We start from the raw sequence: 17,656 nt of genomic DNA on the forward strand, positions 1-17,656 counted from the left end.
TGGCTCATGAAAGGACGGGAGCTCGTGGTCGAGATAATTAGGACTGATTATGAGGGATGAATGAATCTGTCGGAATACAGACAGAAAACATTCCATCATCATCTGAAAGAGAAGCAGGACTCGTTATCACTGTTATTCACACTGGTAAATAAGAATCACCCGTGTGTGTGTGTGTGTGTGTGTGTGTGTGTGTGTGTTTATATAACAGTATAATTAATGAAGGGATCCGAGTGGCGCTGGATTGAGTTTTATTAACCGTATCGAACCCCCGGCAGTGGAATAAATAGAGTGTTTGTTTGTATGGACACTTTATTAGGAACACCCATACAGATCCTAATTCATGTCATTAGAAGAGAAATGACAAAAGCTATAATAGCCATAACATTAAAACCACCTCCTTGTTTCTACACTCACTGTCCATTTTATCAGCATAGAAGCACTTTGTTGTTCTACAATTACTGACTGTAGTCCATCTGTTTCTCTGCACGCATTGTTAGTCCCCATTCATGCTGTTCTTCAATGGTCAGGACCCCCACAGGACCACCACAGAGCAGGTATTATTTAGGTGGTGGATCATTCTCAGCACTGCAGTGACACTGACATGGTGGTGGTGTGTTAGTGTGTGTTGTGCTGGTATGAGTGGATCAGACACAGCAGCGCTGCTGGAGTTTTTAAACACCTCACTGTCACTCCTGGACTGAGAATAGTCCACCAACCAAAAATATCCAGCCAACAGCACCCCGTGGGCAGCGTCCTGTGACCACTGATGCAGGTCTAGAAGGTGACCAACTCAAACAGCAGCAATAGATGAGCGATCGTCTCTGACTTTACATCTACAAGGTGGACCAACTAGAATAGAACAATACAACAATAGAATGGACAGTGAGTGGACACGGTATTAAAAAACTCCAGCAGCGCTGCTGTGTCTGATCCACTCGTACCAGCACAACACACACTAACACACCACCACCATGTCAGTGTCACTGCAGTGCTGAGAATGATCCACCACCTAAATAATGCCTGCTCTGTGGTGGTCCTGTGGGGGTCCTGATCATTGAAGAACAGCATGACAGGGGGATAATAAAGCATGCAGTTAGTAATTGTAGAACTACAAAGTGCTTCTATATGGTAAGTGGAGCTGATAAAATGGACAGTGAGTGTAGAAACAAGGAGGTGGTTTTAATGTTATGGCTGATCGGTGTATATACAGTAGAAACGTGTACAGTATAATGGAATGCTTTTTCAACATATCCGCTGGGGTCAGCCGGTAGCCGGATAGGGACGTCCTAACTGAGCGAATTACGACCTCTGCTGGCAGATTGATGCCGTCTGCACAGAGTCGAGAGATAATAAGGACAGGGTGTGGCTCTCCGTACACAAGGCTGATCCGCATATGAACTCGCCTCGTGCAGGTGGAAAGATGCAGTCGGTACTGCACACGTGTCGGAGGGGGCATGTGTCAGCCTCGCTCTCCTCAATCAGGGCAGGGATCAGCATCAGTAGAGAGGAAGCGTAATGCAATTGGATAATTGGATGCACTAAAGTCGGGAGAAAAATACGAGAGTGTGGCCGTCCTGCATAGCTTCTCCCTCCCTTTTTCTCATTTGATATAAAGTCTGAACCTACAGGACATCAGATCTAAGTGCTTTTTAACTTTTGACTTACACACCAGCCCTTAATGTGGCTCTGAAGGGGTCAGTTTGTAGCGTAAATCAGGATTCGGGTCGATTCCCCTCCCTCTGACCAGAATAAATCGTACCTGACGCGACTTCATCAGAGTAAAAGCGAGCGGCGACTCACCCCGGATCTCTCGTCGTAGATCTTGATGCCGTTAAAGGAGAAGGTTAGAAGAACCCGCTGCTTGTGTCGTCCTTTAGATCGAGCCGAGGCAGCCATGCCCTGCGGAGGAGGAGGATAAAGGGAACGAATGAGGGTGGAGAACAAAGGGATAAAGCGTACTAAACACACTACCAACTTTCCTATGTTGTAGCAACAGTTTGGGGAAGGCTCTGTCCTCTCCCAGGATATCTGCTCCCTGTGTATAAAGACAGATCCATAAAGACACAAGTCTGACAAGTTTCATTTGAAGAAGCTTCGACGTCCTGCGCTGGATCATCAAACACATTTGGGATGAACTGGTATCTTGACTGCAAGCCTCAAATAAGCACAAATTTCCACAGACACACTCCAAAATCTTGAGAAAAGCCGTCCCAGAAGAGTGGTGACAGTTATAGCTTCAAATAAAGGTGGGGGGAAGGGGTAACTAGATATAGACACATAATAATAATTTGGGACTGGGATGTCCAGCAAACTCAGGGTCCAGTGCTTACACACACTATATGACCAAAAGTATTTGGACACCTGACCATGAGCTTGTTGGATGTCCCATTGATAAACAAATGCTATTGCTATTGAGTGACCGCTGTGTGATCTCTTCAGCTGGAACAACAGCCATTCTTCTGAGAAGCATCTCACGAGACTTTGAAGCATGTCTGTGGGGATTTGTGCCAATTAAGTCACAAAAGCACTTGTATGACTGGTCAAGGAAGCGTCAATTGAAGTTCCAGTTCATTTCAGAGCTGTTCAGTGCATCTGAGGTCACTGACAAAGTGGAGTTGCTTTGTGCACAGGGGTACAGTCATGCTGGAACAGGAAAGGACCTTCCCTAAACTGTTGTTGCAAAGTTGGACACATTATCTTCTTTTGTTTATATATATATAAGTTTTGTTTACGCATTTTCTCCCTTTTTTTACCGCGCCAAATTGCCCGATTGCATCATGCTTCCTCTCCACCAATGCCAATCCCTACTCTGATTGAGGAGAATGAAGCTAACCCACGCCCCCTCCGACACGTGGGCAGCAGCCGTATGCATCTTATTACCTACACTTTGACGAGTGCAGTGCAGCTCAGCATTGTGTACGGAGAGACACACCCTGAGAGCACGCTTTTCTCATCTCTGTGCAGGCGCCATCAATCAGCCAGCAGAGGTCGTAATTGCACCAGTCATGAGAGAGAGACCCCATCCGGCTTAGTCCCGCCCATATCTGAACAACAGGCCAATCGTTGTTCATGTGGCCGCTCAGCCTTAGCCGGCAGGCAGAGCTGAGATTCGATACGATGTATTCGAGATCCCAGCTCTGGTTCCAGCGTGTGTTTTTACTGCTGCGCCACCTGAGCGGCCGACACATTATTTGCTTTATATTATTGATTTATTACGCTTGTTAGTAATTGTTGTGGCTGAAACACAAATTTACAAAAGTGGGCGTCCAGGTGGCGCTAACACACCACCACAGAGGTTCTGAACTCCTCGGTTTGAAACTCGATTGGCTGGGTGCCATCTAGCGGGCATAGATGGCAGTGCCTGCAACAGACTCTAATTGTCTACCGTGTCTGCTATGGGACTATGTGTGTGGGGTCTTCAAACGCTGTGTAAGGACCCTGATTAGCAGATAGAGAGGCACCTGTGCAGAAGAATGGGTGAAAAAGAAGGACAGAGGAGGCGTGAGCAGCAATATACCCTCCTCAAATGCAATCAGGGCTCCACCAGCAGCTAAACTGGGAGAAAAATGGGATAAAATGCATAAATAAACGTTCCTTTCTTTGTTTCCACAGTGTGCAGGACTGAGGTGGAGACGTTATCACATTAACTTTATGAACGTGTGGAATCTCCCCCAGAGCGACGTGTAATTTTAGAAATATTAGCGCAGTAATTTCATGTTTCACGCCTGGACTCAGAATTGCATCACACTGACCTCAATTCTCTAAATGAATTATCCTCCACGTCCTTCTGAGTGAGCGTTTACACCGATCAGCCATAACATTAAAACCACCTCCTTATTTCTACACTCACTATGCATTTTATCAGCTCCACTTACCATATAAAAGCACTTTGTAGCTCTACAATTACTGACTGTAGTCCATCTGTTTCTCCACCACAGAGCAGGTATTATTTAGGTGGTGGATGATTCTCAGCACTGCAGTGACACTGACATGGTGGTGGTGTGTTAGTGTGTTTTGTGCTGGTATGAGTGGATCAGACACAGCAGCGCTGCTGGAGTTTTTAAACACCTCACTGTCACTGCTGGACTGAGAATAATACACCAACCAAAAATATCCAGCCAACAGCGCCCCGTGGGCAGCGTCCTGTGAACACTGATGAAGGTCTAGAAGATGACTGACTCAAACAGCAGCAATAGATGAGCGATCGTCTCTGACTTTACATCTACAAGGTGGACCGACTAGGTAGGAGTATCTAATAGAGTGGACAGTGAGTGGACGCGGTATTTAAAAACTCCAGCAGCACTGCTGTGTCTGATCCACTCATACCAGCACAACACACACTAACCAACACCACCATGTCAGTGTCACTGCAGTGCTGAGAATCATCCACCACCTAAATAATACTTGCTCTGTGGTGGTCCTGTGGGGGTCCTGACCATTGAAGAACAGCATGAAAGGGGGTAACAAAGCATGCAGAGAAACAGATGGACTACAGTCAGTAATTGTAGAACTACAAAGTGCTTCTATGTGGTAAGTGGAGCTGATAACATGGTAGCACACCAGAGCTGACATCTGGGACTCGAGAGGCTGGGTGCCTACACGGACAGTGATTGGTTACTGCAGAAGTTACGACCTCTGCTGCACAGAGACGGGGGATAATAAAGAGCAGTGCGTGACTCTTCATACGTGAGCCTGAGCTCCCATATGAAGCGGTCAGTACTGCACACAGGTCGGAGGGGCGGGGCATGTGATAGTTACGACCATTCTTGGTCAGGAATGGGGGTCTGCAGCAGTAGAGGAATAATTTGATAAGACTAGATAATAAAATGGACCACGTTATGACCAAGGTATTGAGTCGTACCTTCAGCTTCATCATGGCATCTTGGCAGAGTTTGTCTCCCCGTGCGGCGCTCACATTATCCATCCCGATCAGTTTAGCCTTGTAGCGGACGCCGTCACCCCTGAAGCACTTGATCAGGGCCTGTTCGTTTCTCTCCTGACCTGAGAGAGGAAATCGAGAGGATGAAGGTAAGGAAACGAAAAACGACACCAGATATCAGTCCATTTATTCCAGCAATACACAGTAAACTTTGTTACTATCAACAGTATGAGTGATTCTTGTGGGCATCGCCAGGTCTAGGCTGTTTCGGACACTAGCTAATCATGTCAATGCAGACGCCCGACCAGTCGATAGGACTGCTGAGATTCTAACCTGGGAACCCCTGATCTCAGCAGTAGAGGGCTGGTGTACGTTACTGTTCCCACTACAATAATGCTGCATAATGTTACTTTATTCCAGTTTAAACTGGGACCTTTATTATTTTGGTGGATCTAATGGGTGCTTAATAGCTCTTTGATAATAATAAACCAATCACTGTCCATCATTGTCCAGCTACACTTACCATATAGGAGCACTTTGTAGTTCTACAATTACTGACTGTAGTCCATCTGTTTCTCTAAATATTTTTTAACCTGTTTTCACCCTGTTCTTCAATGGTCAGGACCCCCACAGGACCACCACAGAGCAGGTATTATTTAGGTGGTGGATCATTCTCAGCACTGCAGTGACACCATCTTCTAGACCTTCATCAGTGGTCACAGGACGCTGCCCACAGGGAGCTGTTGGCTGGATGTTTTTGGTTGGTGGACGATTCTCAGTCCAGCGGTGACAGTGAGGTGTTTAAAAACTCCATCAGCGCTGCTGTGCAACACACACTAACACACCACCACCATGTCAGTGTCACTGCAGTGCTGAGAATGATCCACCACCTAAATAATACCTGCTCTGTGGTGGTCCTGTGGGGGTCCTGACCATTGAAGAACAGCATGAAAGGGTCTAACAAAGCATGTAGAGAAACAGATAGACTACCGTCAGTAATTGTAGAACTACAAGGTGCTTCTATATGGTAAGTGGAGCTGATAAAATGGACAGTGAGTGTAGAAACAAGGAGGTGGTTTTAATGTTATGGCTGATCGGTGTATTTTGTCCGTCCCTCTGTAGTTTGTTCTATTTGTTTTATTCTGATGGAAAAATCAATAGTCTGTGTCCTCAAAAACGTTCTTTGCCAAACCAAACCCTGGACTCCATGGTGATGAGGTTTCCAGTATTGTGATTAAAGCATCCCACTGAATTACAGCTTCGAATAAACCACAATATCACGGCCGGCCATAAATGAGCATCCACCGAACAGCTTCGATAATTCAATAGACGGAATGAAAAGCGTTCACTTGCCAAGTTTCTGAAAGCGCTGCGAAAAAATGAGCAATAAGACGCTTTCATTGGGACGCGTCCAGCTCCCGCTGAGTAAATCCCATCACCCGATTACAAGAGGGATGCGTGCCAACGTGGGATGAGGCAGCAGCGGCAGAGCGATAACGGGAGAACCGGACAGATGGCAGCAGATGGGTGGACGTGAATGAGTAGCCCTCCGGATAGGGGAGTCTGGCAGGGGGGCTGTGAGTTCAGCAGGACGAGCTCTGGATGATCCTGACCTCTCTAGCATGTAGATATAATCCATCAAACATCCTGAGCTGTGATGAAGACACGTGCTATCCTGAGTATGTGCTGTCTGAGCTATTCTGTTATCATTTTTCTCATTTTCCCCAATGTCAGTAGTCAGTTTTCCTAACTATAGCTACCTCTGCTTGCTGTGTGACACCCCACTGGCAGAGGAGGGTCACAGGCTGGCACATTTCTGACCATTCTGGTTTTGAAGAGAGGTTTAACTGTGTATAGAGGACCACACCAATCTTTGGCTCTGTCTGATAACCTAGCTCTCTCTCTACACAGACACATCTTACATCCTCCTACACTCCTGAGAAGAGGGCGTGTCTAAATTCTTAGATCTATTAAAATGCTCCTACTGAGGCGTTTTAATTCTAAGTGATAATCTGACTGAATAATGAGGGAGCGTCCCACTCTTCTTCAGCGTTGAAGGCAATCCCAGCATTCAGTGTGCCACAAATGTTCTCACAAAAAATGACAAGCATGCCGGACGAATAAATTCGGACCAACCAACTGAGTTGTTTGTAAATCAAATGTAAATAAATTCTTATCGATGTTTCATCTGTATAAAGGTGTAATTATACAGGCTCGTCAGGGACAGTTTAACCATTTTCGGGACACTGAGGGAGACATTAGCTGGCGTGCTAGCGGGTTGTGCCACTTCAGCCCATTGGCTATTTGGTTAGCTTAGTAAGCTAAAACTGTGGTCTAAATAGTGCGTCTGAATAATCTGCCTTATGAGTTCCATGTCTTATTAGAATCCTCTCAGCTGATCAGGTAGGCAGCAGGCAGCAAGGCTGCTCATTAAGTTTTTTAGACTCTTGTTAGTCTTGACCAGACGGCAACTTAAAGGAAACTCCTCACTCAGACACCTTCCATCCTCAGACGTGTCCGGTTCCACCACTGAGACCTGAACTTCAGACTTATCTGTTGGCTTTAATAGACGTGATTATGAGACTGCTGCAGTGTTCCAGCACCTCTCTGAATTTATTATTCAATAAAACTAAATTTTAACGAAGCCTCAGGAGTCATTTAAAGGTGCGCTGATTAATACTTTATTGCTCCTAATGTGCCGCTTAGGAGGAACAGTGGTCTATAACACGAGCACGAATTTATAGCAATGCTGCTGTCCATCTGGAAGTCTACACAGATATGATTGGTGTATATCAGGAGGGAAGGATGGGGGTTGGAATAGGTTGGCCCAAGCCCAAGCCATGCATTGGATTGGCGCCCTGTCCAGGGTATTCCAACCTTGAATCCAGTGTTTTCCTGAAGATCGCTGCTACATTGACCGGAATAAAGTGGTAGATAAATGTTTCTAATATTACAAACATGGTAGAAAAGTCTAGAAATCATAAATAAGCAGCTATTAAAAACAGGATGCCCACATCAAAGCATTAATTTTAATGTGAGGCATCTTACACACGTCTCACATTTACATCTGTTGCATTTAGCAGATGCTTCTATTCAAAGTGACTTACAATCTTGACTGAATATACACCAATCAGGCATAACATTATGACCACCTTCCTAACTGACTGGTCTGCGATGCACTGTGTATTCTGACCCCTGTCTATCAGAACCAGCATGAACTTCTTTAGCAGTTTGAGCTACAGTAGCTCGTCTGTTGGATCGGACCACATGATGAGCCTTGGTCGCCCATGACCCTGTCGCCGGTTTACCACTGTTCCTTCCTTGGACCACTTTTGATACTGACCACTGCAGACCGGGAACACCCCACAAGAGCTGCAGTTTTGGAGATGCTCTGACCCGGTCATCTAGCCATCACAATCTGGCCCTCGTCAAACTCACTCAGATCCTCACGCTCGCCCATTTTTCCTGCTTCTAGCATCAACTTTGAGGATAAAATATTCACTTGCTGCATAGTATATCCCCCCCCACTAACAGGTGCCGTGATGAAGAGATACTCAGTGTTATTCACTTCACCTCTCAGTGCTCATAATGTTATGCCTGGTCGGTGTAATTTGAGCAACTGAGGGTTGAGGACCTTGCTCAAGGGCCCAACAGAAGCAACCTGGCAGCGATAGGGCTGGAACCAGGGACCTTCTGATTACTCTTCCAGTACATTAACCACTGAGCTAGATTTGAGATTGACAGTGAAGCAGCGAACTACACTAGCACACTACAGCTGAGGTTAGAACCTAAGTGGTGTTATCAGCCAGTCAGGTATCTACACAGACATGATTGGAAAAGGAGTGGAGGTAGACAAACAGCCTAGCCAATGGGGGCGCACTTCACAGTGCACTGTCAGTGTCTGTCCCAAGCCTGAGAAGAAATAGGAGGGTTGCATCAGGAAGGGCATCCGGGGTAAAAACTGTGACTAATCAGGGATGCAAACCAGAAAGTTCATAAGCAGTAATAGCTAAGTGGTCAGAGTGATTCAAGCCCCATTACAGAAATTCACCACTGTTGGGACACTCAGTTGCTTAGATTGTATTTGGTTACTATAGTAAGTCTCTGCTAAAGCAGTGACGACTAGTAATCAGAAGGTCACTGGTTCAAGTCATACATATGCCACATAGGCACTGTGGGCTCTTCAGCAAGGCCCTTAACTCTCAATTGGTTGGATTGAATTCTAGGTCACTTTTTATAACCCCTTATTACACTCAGTGGGTAGCACTGTCGCCTCACAGCAAGAAGGGCCTTGGGTTCGACTCCCAGGTGGAGCGATCTGGATCCAAACTGTGTGGAGTTTGCATGTTCTCCCCGTGTCTGTGTGGGTTTCCTCCGGGAGCTCTGTTTTTTTTCCCACAGTCCAAAGAGGTGCAGTCAGGTTAATTGAAGATATTAAAGTCCCCCATACGTATGAGTGTGTGTGTGTGTGTGTGTTTGTGTGTGTGTGTGTGTGTGTGTGTGTGTGTGTGTGTTTGACTGGCGATCTGTCTGAGGTGTTTCCTGCAGTGAACTGGTATCTCCAATTAACCTGAATGCAGTTCTTTGGGCTTGGGAGGAACCAGGAGCTCCTGGAGCAACACTGGGATAACATCTCCACACAGAAAGAACCCAGAGTGCTCCACCTGGGATTCAAACCCAGGACCTTCTTGCTGTGAGGAGACAGTGTTACCCAGAGTGCCAAGAGCCACCCTTCTTGTATTCGTAACCTGTAAACTGTAAATGCTAACAAACAAATCATTATACACACATTTTTAATTCTGACTTTCAGAGCTCATGATCAAGTGTCCAGATACATTTGGTCCAGTGGCGATTTCTCTAAGACTGCAAGGGAAGCTCAGCTTCCCCTAAAATGTCAAAAATTAAATGGTCAAATATGTACAGTTGTGTTAACATTTCATTGACTACAAATGCTTTAGAACACGTTCATCTCGAAGACGAGTTCGTTCAGAATCAGCTAATTATCACAAATCGACTGACTCGAACTTCTCACACATTCCCGGAGCATCAATGCATTTGCCCGCAGAAGCTGAGCGTCTATTCACTTCAACGGGACTGCATGGAGGGTTTTTTTCATTGCTTCGAAACTCGCCGGTCATTGGATAAATGCCACGATTTTGTCCCGCCCCCGGACGCTGAGCGTCTCTGGGGGTGAATGGAGCTGTGGGCGGGTCTGGACGCTGAGCTTCTGCAAGATGATTGCAGGATCAGTCAAAAGGCTGAATCCCGTTTTGATTGTCAGCTATTTTGAGATCTACACCGTCACTTAATCACCGGGAGCTTCAGTCCCATCGTGGATTTTGCGAGTGAAGTCGAAAGACAAACTGTAACCCATTTCAGGTCATTTTCTTGAAAAGGAACGGAGGGCAGAATTTATGTATAAATAAATTGACAAATTTTATAATGTAAGCCGACAATGAGCTTCCCCTCTTTAAAAGACCAGCAGCCGCCACTGTTTTGGTCATATAATATATTCGCTATACTGTGCATCATGTTCACTGAAACTTCAGCTTAGTTCTGTGTCAATTTGCATCAGAATCCTCGTGCAGAAATAGCATTTCTATTCATTCTGCAGTTAATAAAATGGAAAGCGCGGGAGGCTCGTGGACTGAGGGGAGTTAATGCGCTCGGTGCGATTCACAGCAGTGGGGAGGCGGGAAAAATACATATGGTGATCACGAGGCATCTGCGTCCACCATCTGGCGTCTCAACGTGTGTTTAAAACGCTCTTATTACCATCCAGACATGAAGAGGAAACACAAATCGAACCCACAGCATTTATACACAAACACGCCATTAGAAGCTGTTAAAGTCTACACTTACACTGTATGGCCAAAAGTATTTGGACACCTGATCATGAGCTTGTCGGACAAACAAATGGTATTAAAATATAAGGATCTCTATGTGATCTTTTCAGCTAAAGCAACAGACGCTTTATGCCTGAGGGAACTTGTGCCCATTCAGTCAAAACATGGCAACATGAGTATGGCTGGGCGCTGATGTTGATGTTCCGGTTCATTCCAAAGCTGAGGTGGAGCTGAGGTCAGAACTCTGTGCAGGACACTGGAGTTTCCTTAAACCAAGCATTTCTTTATACTGTCATGCTGGAACAGGAAAGGGCCTTCCCTAAACTGTTGGAAGCATATAGGTTCCTTTATATCATTGATTTATCACACCTTTTAGCAACTGTTGTGGCTGAAATACATGAATTCCAAAATTAGAAGGGGTGTCCCAATACTTAAGTCCATATACTGCATCATTTAATCGAGAACCTATTACACTATACACTATATGGCCAAAATTATGTGGACGCCAGGCCAAAAGCTCGTTGTTCCATTTCAATTACAGCCATTATTATGCACCCTCCCCCCTCCACTCTTTTGGAAGGACTTCCCACAGGATTACGAAGGGTGACTGTGGGAATCTGTGCCTTTTTTAAGATAAGTTAAATAAGAAGACCTTGCATACTACCAGGCTTGGTGGGTAGCACTGTCACCTCACAGCATGAAGGTCCTGGGTTCCATCCCGGGTCCTTTCTGTGTGGGGTTTGCATGTTCTCCCCGTGTCTGCGTGGATTTCCTCCGGATGCTCCGGTTTCCTCCCACAGTCCAAAAACGTGCAGTCAGGTTAATTGGAGACACTGAATTACCGTAGAGGTGAATGTGTGTGTGTATGTGTGTGTGTCGTGCAATGGACCGGCGCCCCACCCACGGTGTTACTGTGTGCCTTGCGCCCATTGAAAAGCATAGTAGTGCATACTATTAATGTTCCAGATGATTCCACAGGTGATGAGTGGGGTTGGGGTCAAAGATCTGTGCATGATACTGGAGTTCAAACTAGACTGGTTCGAAACACGTCTAAAGTCTCGCAAAACAAAAGCGCATCGTTTAGCACGAAGCTCACATCAGACGAAAACACATCGAGAATTAATGGTTTGATGCCGAATGTGTTTCCGTTCGCGTCCGTACGTCTGAATCATCTTTTGAATGGATTTCTGTGGAGAGCAACAGTTGCTATGGAGATGGAAGGCATTCATGGATGAGAGATGTTTCCTTTCACGAGCAGTGATGGTACATTCGAGTCTGAAACCAGTGAATGTTTCTATCATTTCAATTCATGCACAAACTCCAGGGTATTACAGCATGTTTGTGTCTCCTCAAATCAGTCCCAGTGTGGTCTGTGTACCTGGCAGTACTGTGGGGAAGGAGGCATCGTCTGTCTACCTGTCAGTCAGTAGGGATGACGTAGTTATGGTCTATCCAAATTCAGTTCTGTGGTGAAGGAGTGTGGTCTGTGTGAGTGTCAGTACTAGTAAAGGAGGCACTGCCTATCCTTATGTCAGTACCAGTAATAAAGGCACAACCCGGTTAGCAGTCAGTACCAGTAATAAAGGCACAGCCTGGTTATCGGTCAGTACCAGTAATAAAGGCACAGCCTGGTTATCGGTCAGTACCAGTAATATAGGCACAGCCCGGTTATCGGTCAGTACCAGTAATAAAGGCACAGCCTGGTTATCGGTCAGTACCAGTAATAAAGGCACAGCCTGGTTATCGGTCAGTACCAGTAATATAGGCACAGCCTGGTTATCGGTCAGTACCAGTAATAAAGGCACAGCCTGGTTATCGGTCAGTACCAGTAATAAAGGCACAGCTTGGTTATCGGTCAGTACCAGTAATAAAGGCACAGCCTGGTTATCGGTCAGTACCAGTAATAAAGGCACAGCCCGGTTATCGGTCAGTACCAGTAATAAAGGCACAGCCCGATTATCGGTCAGTACCAGTAATAAAGGCACAGCCTGGTTATCGGTCAGTACCAGTAATAAAGGCACAGCTTGGTTATCGGTCAGTACCAGTAATAAAGGCACAGCCCGGTTAGCGGTCAGTACCAATAATGGAGGCACAGTCTGTGTTTCTGTCAGTAGCAATTACAGACTACACAGTCTGTAAATGTCTTAGTACCAGTAATGGAGGCACGGTCTGTGTAACTGTCAGTACTGGTAAAATACAGTGAAACTTACTGATTGGTTGAGGCACCAGCTTGAGCATCATGGGAATATAGACAGTATAATGTGTTCTACCCTACGTGATACAGGCCTCTGTAGGGAGACGTGTGCTAACCTAGTCAGGGTCTCAGGGAACTGGATATACCCAAGTAGGGGAAATAAGTTGTTCAACATGACCATTTAGTACTGTTGATACGATACACAATTTACAGTGAGCCAGTTGATTCTATACTGATCTACATCACCCCTGTTTACCCAAAAGTACCGGGTACCTTTACCAGCTATGTAGCGTTTAAACACCCCTATGTATCTCACCCCACACTTGTTCCTCTATAAAGCATCATAGCCAAAAACAACCTCTTTTATTTCTAGCTCAAGCCGAAAACTTCTGCTATTGACATTCACCGAGCACTTTATTAGGTACACTTATCTGCTGCATTCACTCAGTTACTATAGAAATGTAGTTTGCCGGTATTCAACTACTGACAGAATATAAAGCCAACAGAGTCATGTGATCAGAAACTGTCCACTGATAAAAGGTGTTTCTAAATACTGATAAAACAGTATTTAAATATCCCAACAACACTGCTGCACCTGTTAGTCTCATTGAAGTGCTGAAAATGATCCACCACTATAACATCTGGTCAGTGGGGGTTCCTTTTGATCGATAAATAGAATAGAAAAGGGGTGACAAAGTGTACAGAGCAACAGATTAATAACAGTCAGTAATTGTATACCCGAAATTTCATCTGTAATGTAAATGTAGCTTATACAATGATCAATGAGCATACACCGATCAGCCATAAAATTAAAACCCCCTCCTTGTTTCTATTCTCACTGTCCATTTTATCAGCTCCACTATAGCTCTACCATATAGAAGCACTTTGTAGTTCTACAATTACTGACTGTAGTCCATCTGTTTCTCTGCATGCTTTGTTAGCCCCCTTTCATGCTGTTCTTCAATGGTCAGGACTCATCACTACAGGACCACCACAGAGCAGGTATTATTTAGGTATTGGATCATTCTCAGCACTGCAGTGACACTGACATGGTGGTGGTGTGTTAGTGTGTGTTGTGCTGGTATGAGTGGATCAGACACAGCAGTGCTGCTGGAGTTTATAAATACTGTGTCCACTCACTGTCCACTCTATTAGACACTCCTACCTATTTGGTCCACCTTGTAGATGTTTGAGTTGCTCATCTTTTTTTATTTTTGGTCGATGGACTATTCTCAGTCCAGCAGTGACAGCGCTGCTGTGTCTGATCCACTCATACCAGCACAACACACACTAACACACCACCACCATGTCAGTGTCACTGCAGTGCTGAGAATGATCCACCACCTAAATAATACCTGCTCTGTGGTGGTCCTGTGGGGGTCCTGACCATTGAAGAACAGCATAAAAGGGGGCTAACAAAGCATGCAGAGAAACAGATGGACTACAGTCAGTAATTGTAAAACTACAAAGTGCTTCTTTATGGTAAGTGGAGCTGATAACATGGACAGTGAGTGTAGAAACAAGGAGGTGGTTTTAATGTTATGGCTGATCTGTGTATGTATGAGATAGGTGTACCTAATAAAGTGCTACAACATTTTGTACCCATCAGATCTAAAGAGCTGCTCTGAATTCGACGCTAATACGTATCCCTGATTAGCATGATCTCCCAGGTGTCTGGAGCATTTCAGTTCCTGCTGTGCTGAACCACACAGCCACATAAGTAATAGCTTTTCTGGGATCAATGTTCCTCCCCGCGCTCGCACAGGAACCAGACAGCGGCCGTAAAACATTCCCGGAGGAGTCGGGAAGCGGAGACGCGGCTCAGAGCAGATTTACTGCCGGTTAAAGTGCCGTTATTCATTACAGAGCCGAGCGGAGAGCAGAAGAGAGAGAGAGAGAGAGAGAGAGAGAGAGGGTTCGAGTCGCTCCCCGTCTCCTTCTGTTTCTGAGTCCATTCAATTCCATTTTCATCTCGTCCACGGAGACTCAGCACTTCAATTATCGCGCACCAGAATGAAAAGGACACCCAGATTTGGAGTACATCAATATACAGAGCAATATGTTCAGTCTCTGCGCGGTTAATCTTGTGATAAATTGGTGCGTGATGCTCCAGTGAGCAGCAACAACCTACTGGAGATGGTAACGTCAGGAGAAACAATAAGATTAGTTCAAGTTTCAGCTTGTTTTCAGGACATCCAGACTGTAATCAGTGAAAGGTGCATATTGATTGATTGATTGATTGATTGAGTACTTTATTTATCCCCGAAGGGAAATTGTGGTGTCGCAGCAGCAATAACAATTATTACAAAAAAAACACAATGACATTGCAAAGAGGTAAATGAAAGAATAACAAAATTAAGACAAATGTAAATACAAGTGAGATATAAAATCTAAAAAAAAAAATATATAAAGAAAATCAAATATAAGAATATGAAAGATAACAATATAAAAACATCTAACAGGACAAGAACAAAAAAACTAAAAAGGAGGAGCCTAAAGGTGCAGTATATATATATATATATATATATATATATATATATATATATATATATATATAGCAACATGTGTCATGGTATTGTGGGGCATTAGTGTACACAGCATGGGTAAAGGTACTGTTGACATAAAGGCGTATTTTGGGATTCTACAAAGACGTGCTGCCATCAAGGTGACGTCTTTTCAGCAAGTTGATGACAGGCCTTATGCTGTACACACTACAACAGCATGTTTTCCTAAACACAGAGTGTTAGTGCTTGACTGGCCTGCCTGCAGTCCAAATCTGTCTTCTATTAAAAATATTCACTGCATCATGAAGAGGAAAATCAGACGACAGTGACCACGGACTGTTGAGCAGCTGACGTCTCGTATCGACGTATAACAATTAGTGTCCTGAGTTTCCAAACCATTAATAAGTCAGGGTAAACACACCTCTGTCCCAACTTTTTTTAATATTCTGCAGGCATCAAATTATAAACACTGGGAAAAAATATCCTCCATAAAAGAACTGCAGGCCCAAAACCACTACTAACCAAAAGTAACATAAAGCCTCAACTCACATCAGCCAAAAACACTTCAAATATCCAGAAGCCCTTTGGAATAATGTTCACTGGACAGATTGGTCCAAAGTGAGTACAAACCGGCGCCCAGGTGGTGCGACGGGACATTCCACTAGCACACCAGGGCCGAGACTCTGAACTCCTCTGTACGAAACTCGACGTTGCCACCGGTTGAATGGGCGCCATCGAGCGGGCATAATTGGCAGTGCCTGCAGCAGACACGGTTCTGACTGTAGTCCGTCTATTTCTCTACATAGCTTTTTAGCCTGCTTTCACCCTGTTCTTCAATGGTCAGGACCCCCACAGGACCACCACAGAGCAGGTATTATTTAGGTGGTGGATCATTCTCAGCACTGCAGTGACACTGACATGGTGGTGGTGTGTTAGTGTGTGTTGTGCTGGTATGAGTGGATCAGACACAGCAGCGCTGCTGGAGTTCTTAAACACCGTGTCCACTCACTGTCCACTCTATTAGACACTCCTACCTAGTTGGTCCACCTTGTAGATGTAAAGTCAGAGACGATCGCTCATCTATTGCTGCTGTTTGAGTCGGTCATCTTCTAGATTTTCATCAGTGGTCACAGGACGCTGCCCACGGGGCGCTGTTGGCTGGATATTGTTGGTTGGTGGATGATTCTCAGTCCAGCAGTGACAGTGAGGTGTTTAAAAACTCCATCAGCGCTGCTATGTCTGATCCACTCATACCAGCACAACACACACTAACACCCCACCACCATGTCAGTGTCACTGCAGTGCTGAGAATGATCCACCACTTAAATAATACCTGCTCTGTGGTGGTCCTGTGGGGGTCCTGACTATTGAAGATCAGCATGAAAGGGGGCTAGCAATGCATGCAGAGAAACAGATGGACTACAGTCAGTAATTGTAGAACTACAAAGTGCTTCTATATGGTAAGTGGAGCTGATAAAATGGACAGTGAGTGTAGAAACAAGCATGTGTATGACATTGCTGTTCTGGTCTGTGAACACAGTAAAGCGTGAGCAGTACTACACAACAAGAGTAAACACGCCAAACCTTTTTTTCTGGAGCCCTTTTTTACACTGGCTTTGACACTCGATTGTGTTTCTGTCTCTGTCGTCGACATCCTCCCGAGTTCCTCTTCCTCTCGTGCTGCATGGATTCGTCCCCTGGTCCTCGACGCTCACGCCCACATGCTGCTCTGCTCAGACTGGTTCTCTCAGCTGTTTAGTTCAGTACTTGGCGTTCGTGGCTCGTCGTGTAGAAGAAATCGAGCTCCGAGTCAGACGGCATCACAGATCCACCGTTTAAACCCTGAGAGACAAAGAGATGAAGTGATTGTTGTTGTTAGATTCAATAAACTGCAGTGACTGTCTGAAAGTAAATCGTAAACGTCTTCGTAATGTTTTATCACGGTTTAATCATGAATGAATATACACCGACTAGGCATAACATTATGAGCACTGACAGGTGAAGTGAATAACACTGATTATCTCTTCATCACTATTTTATTTCTGTATTTCTTCATCTATTTGTTTATATATTTATTTACTATTTTATATTTCATTTCTGTATTTCTTCATTTCTTCATTTATATATTTACTATTTTATTTCTGTATTTCTTCTTTTATTTATTTATTTAATATTTTATTGCTGTATTTCTTCCTTTATATATTTATATATTTATTTACTATTTTACTTATTT

General features: G+C 44.7%; 1 protein-coding gene across 1 annotated transcript in view; it reads right to left on the reverse strand.

Annotated features, from left to right (window-relative positions):
- The window catches only part of dab1b (DAB adaptor protein 1b), a 53,934-nt gene that overhangs the window by 17,118 nt on the left and 19,160 nt on the right, over positions 1–17,656 (reverse strand). The window contains exons 2-4 of the mRNA XM_062994484.1: positions 17,008–17,265; positions 4,862–5,001; positions 1,801–1,899 (exon numbers count right to left, since the gene is read on the reverse strand). Coding sequence (XP_062850554.1) covers positions 1,801–1,899; positions 4,862–5,001; positions 17,008–17,077 — 309 coding nt within the window. The 5' untranslated portion in view covers positions 17,078–17,265. The remainder of the gene's footprint in view (positions 1–1,800; positions 1,900–4,861; positions 5,002–17,007; positions 17,266–17,656) is intronic.

The sequence above is a fragment of the Trichomycterus rosablanca genome, chromosome 4 (genome assembly GCF_030014385.1).
Source record: "Trichomycterus rosablanca isolate fTriRos1 chromosome 4, fTriRos1.hap1, whole genome shotgun sequence".
NCBI lineage: Eukaryota > Metazoa > Chordata > Actinopteri > Siluriformes > Trichomycteridae > Trichomycterus > Trichomycterus rosablanca.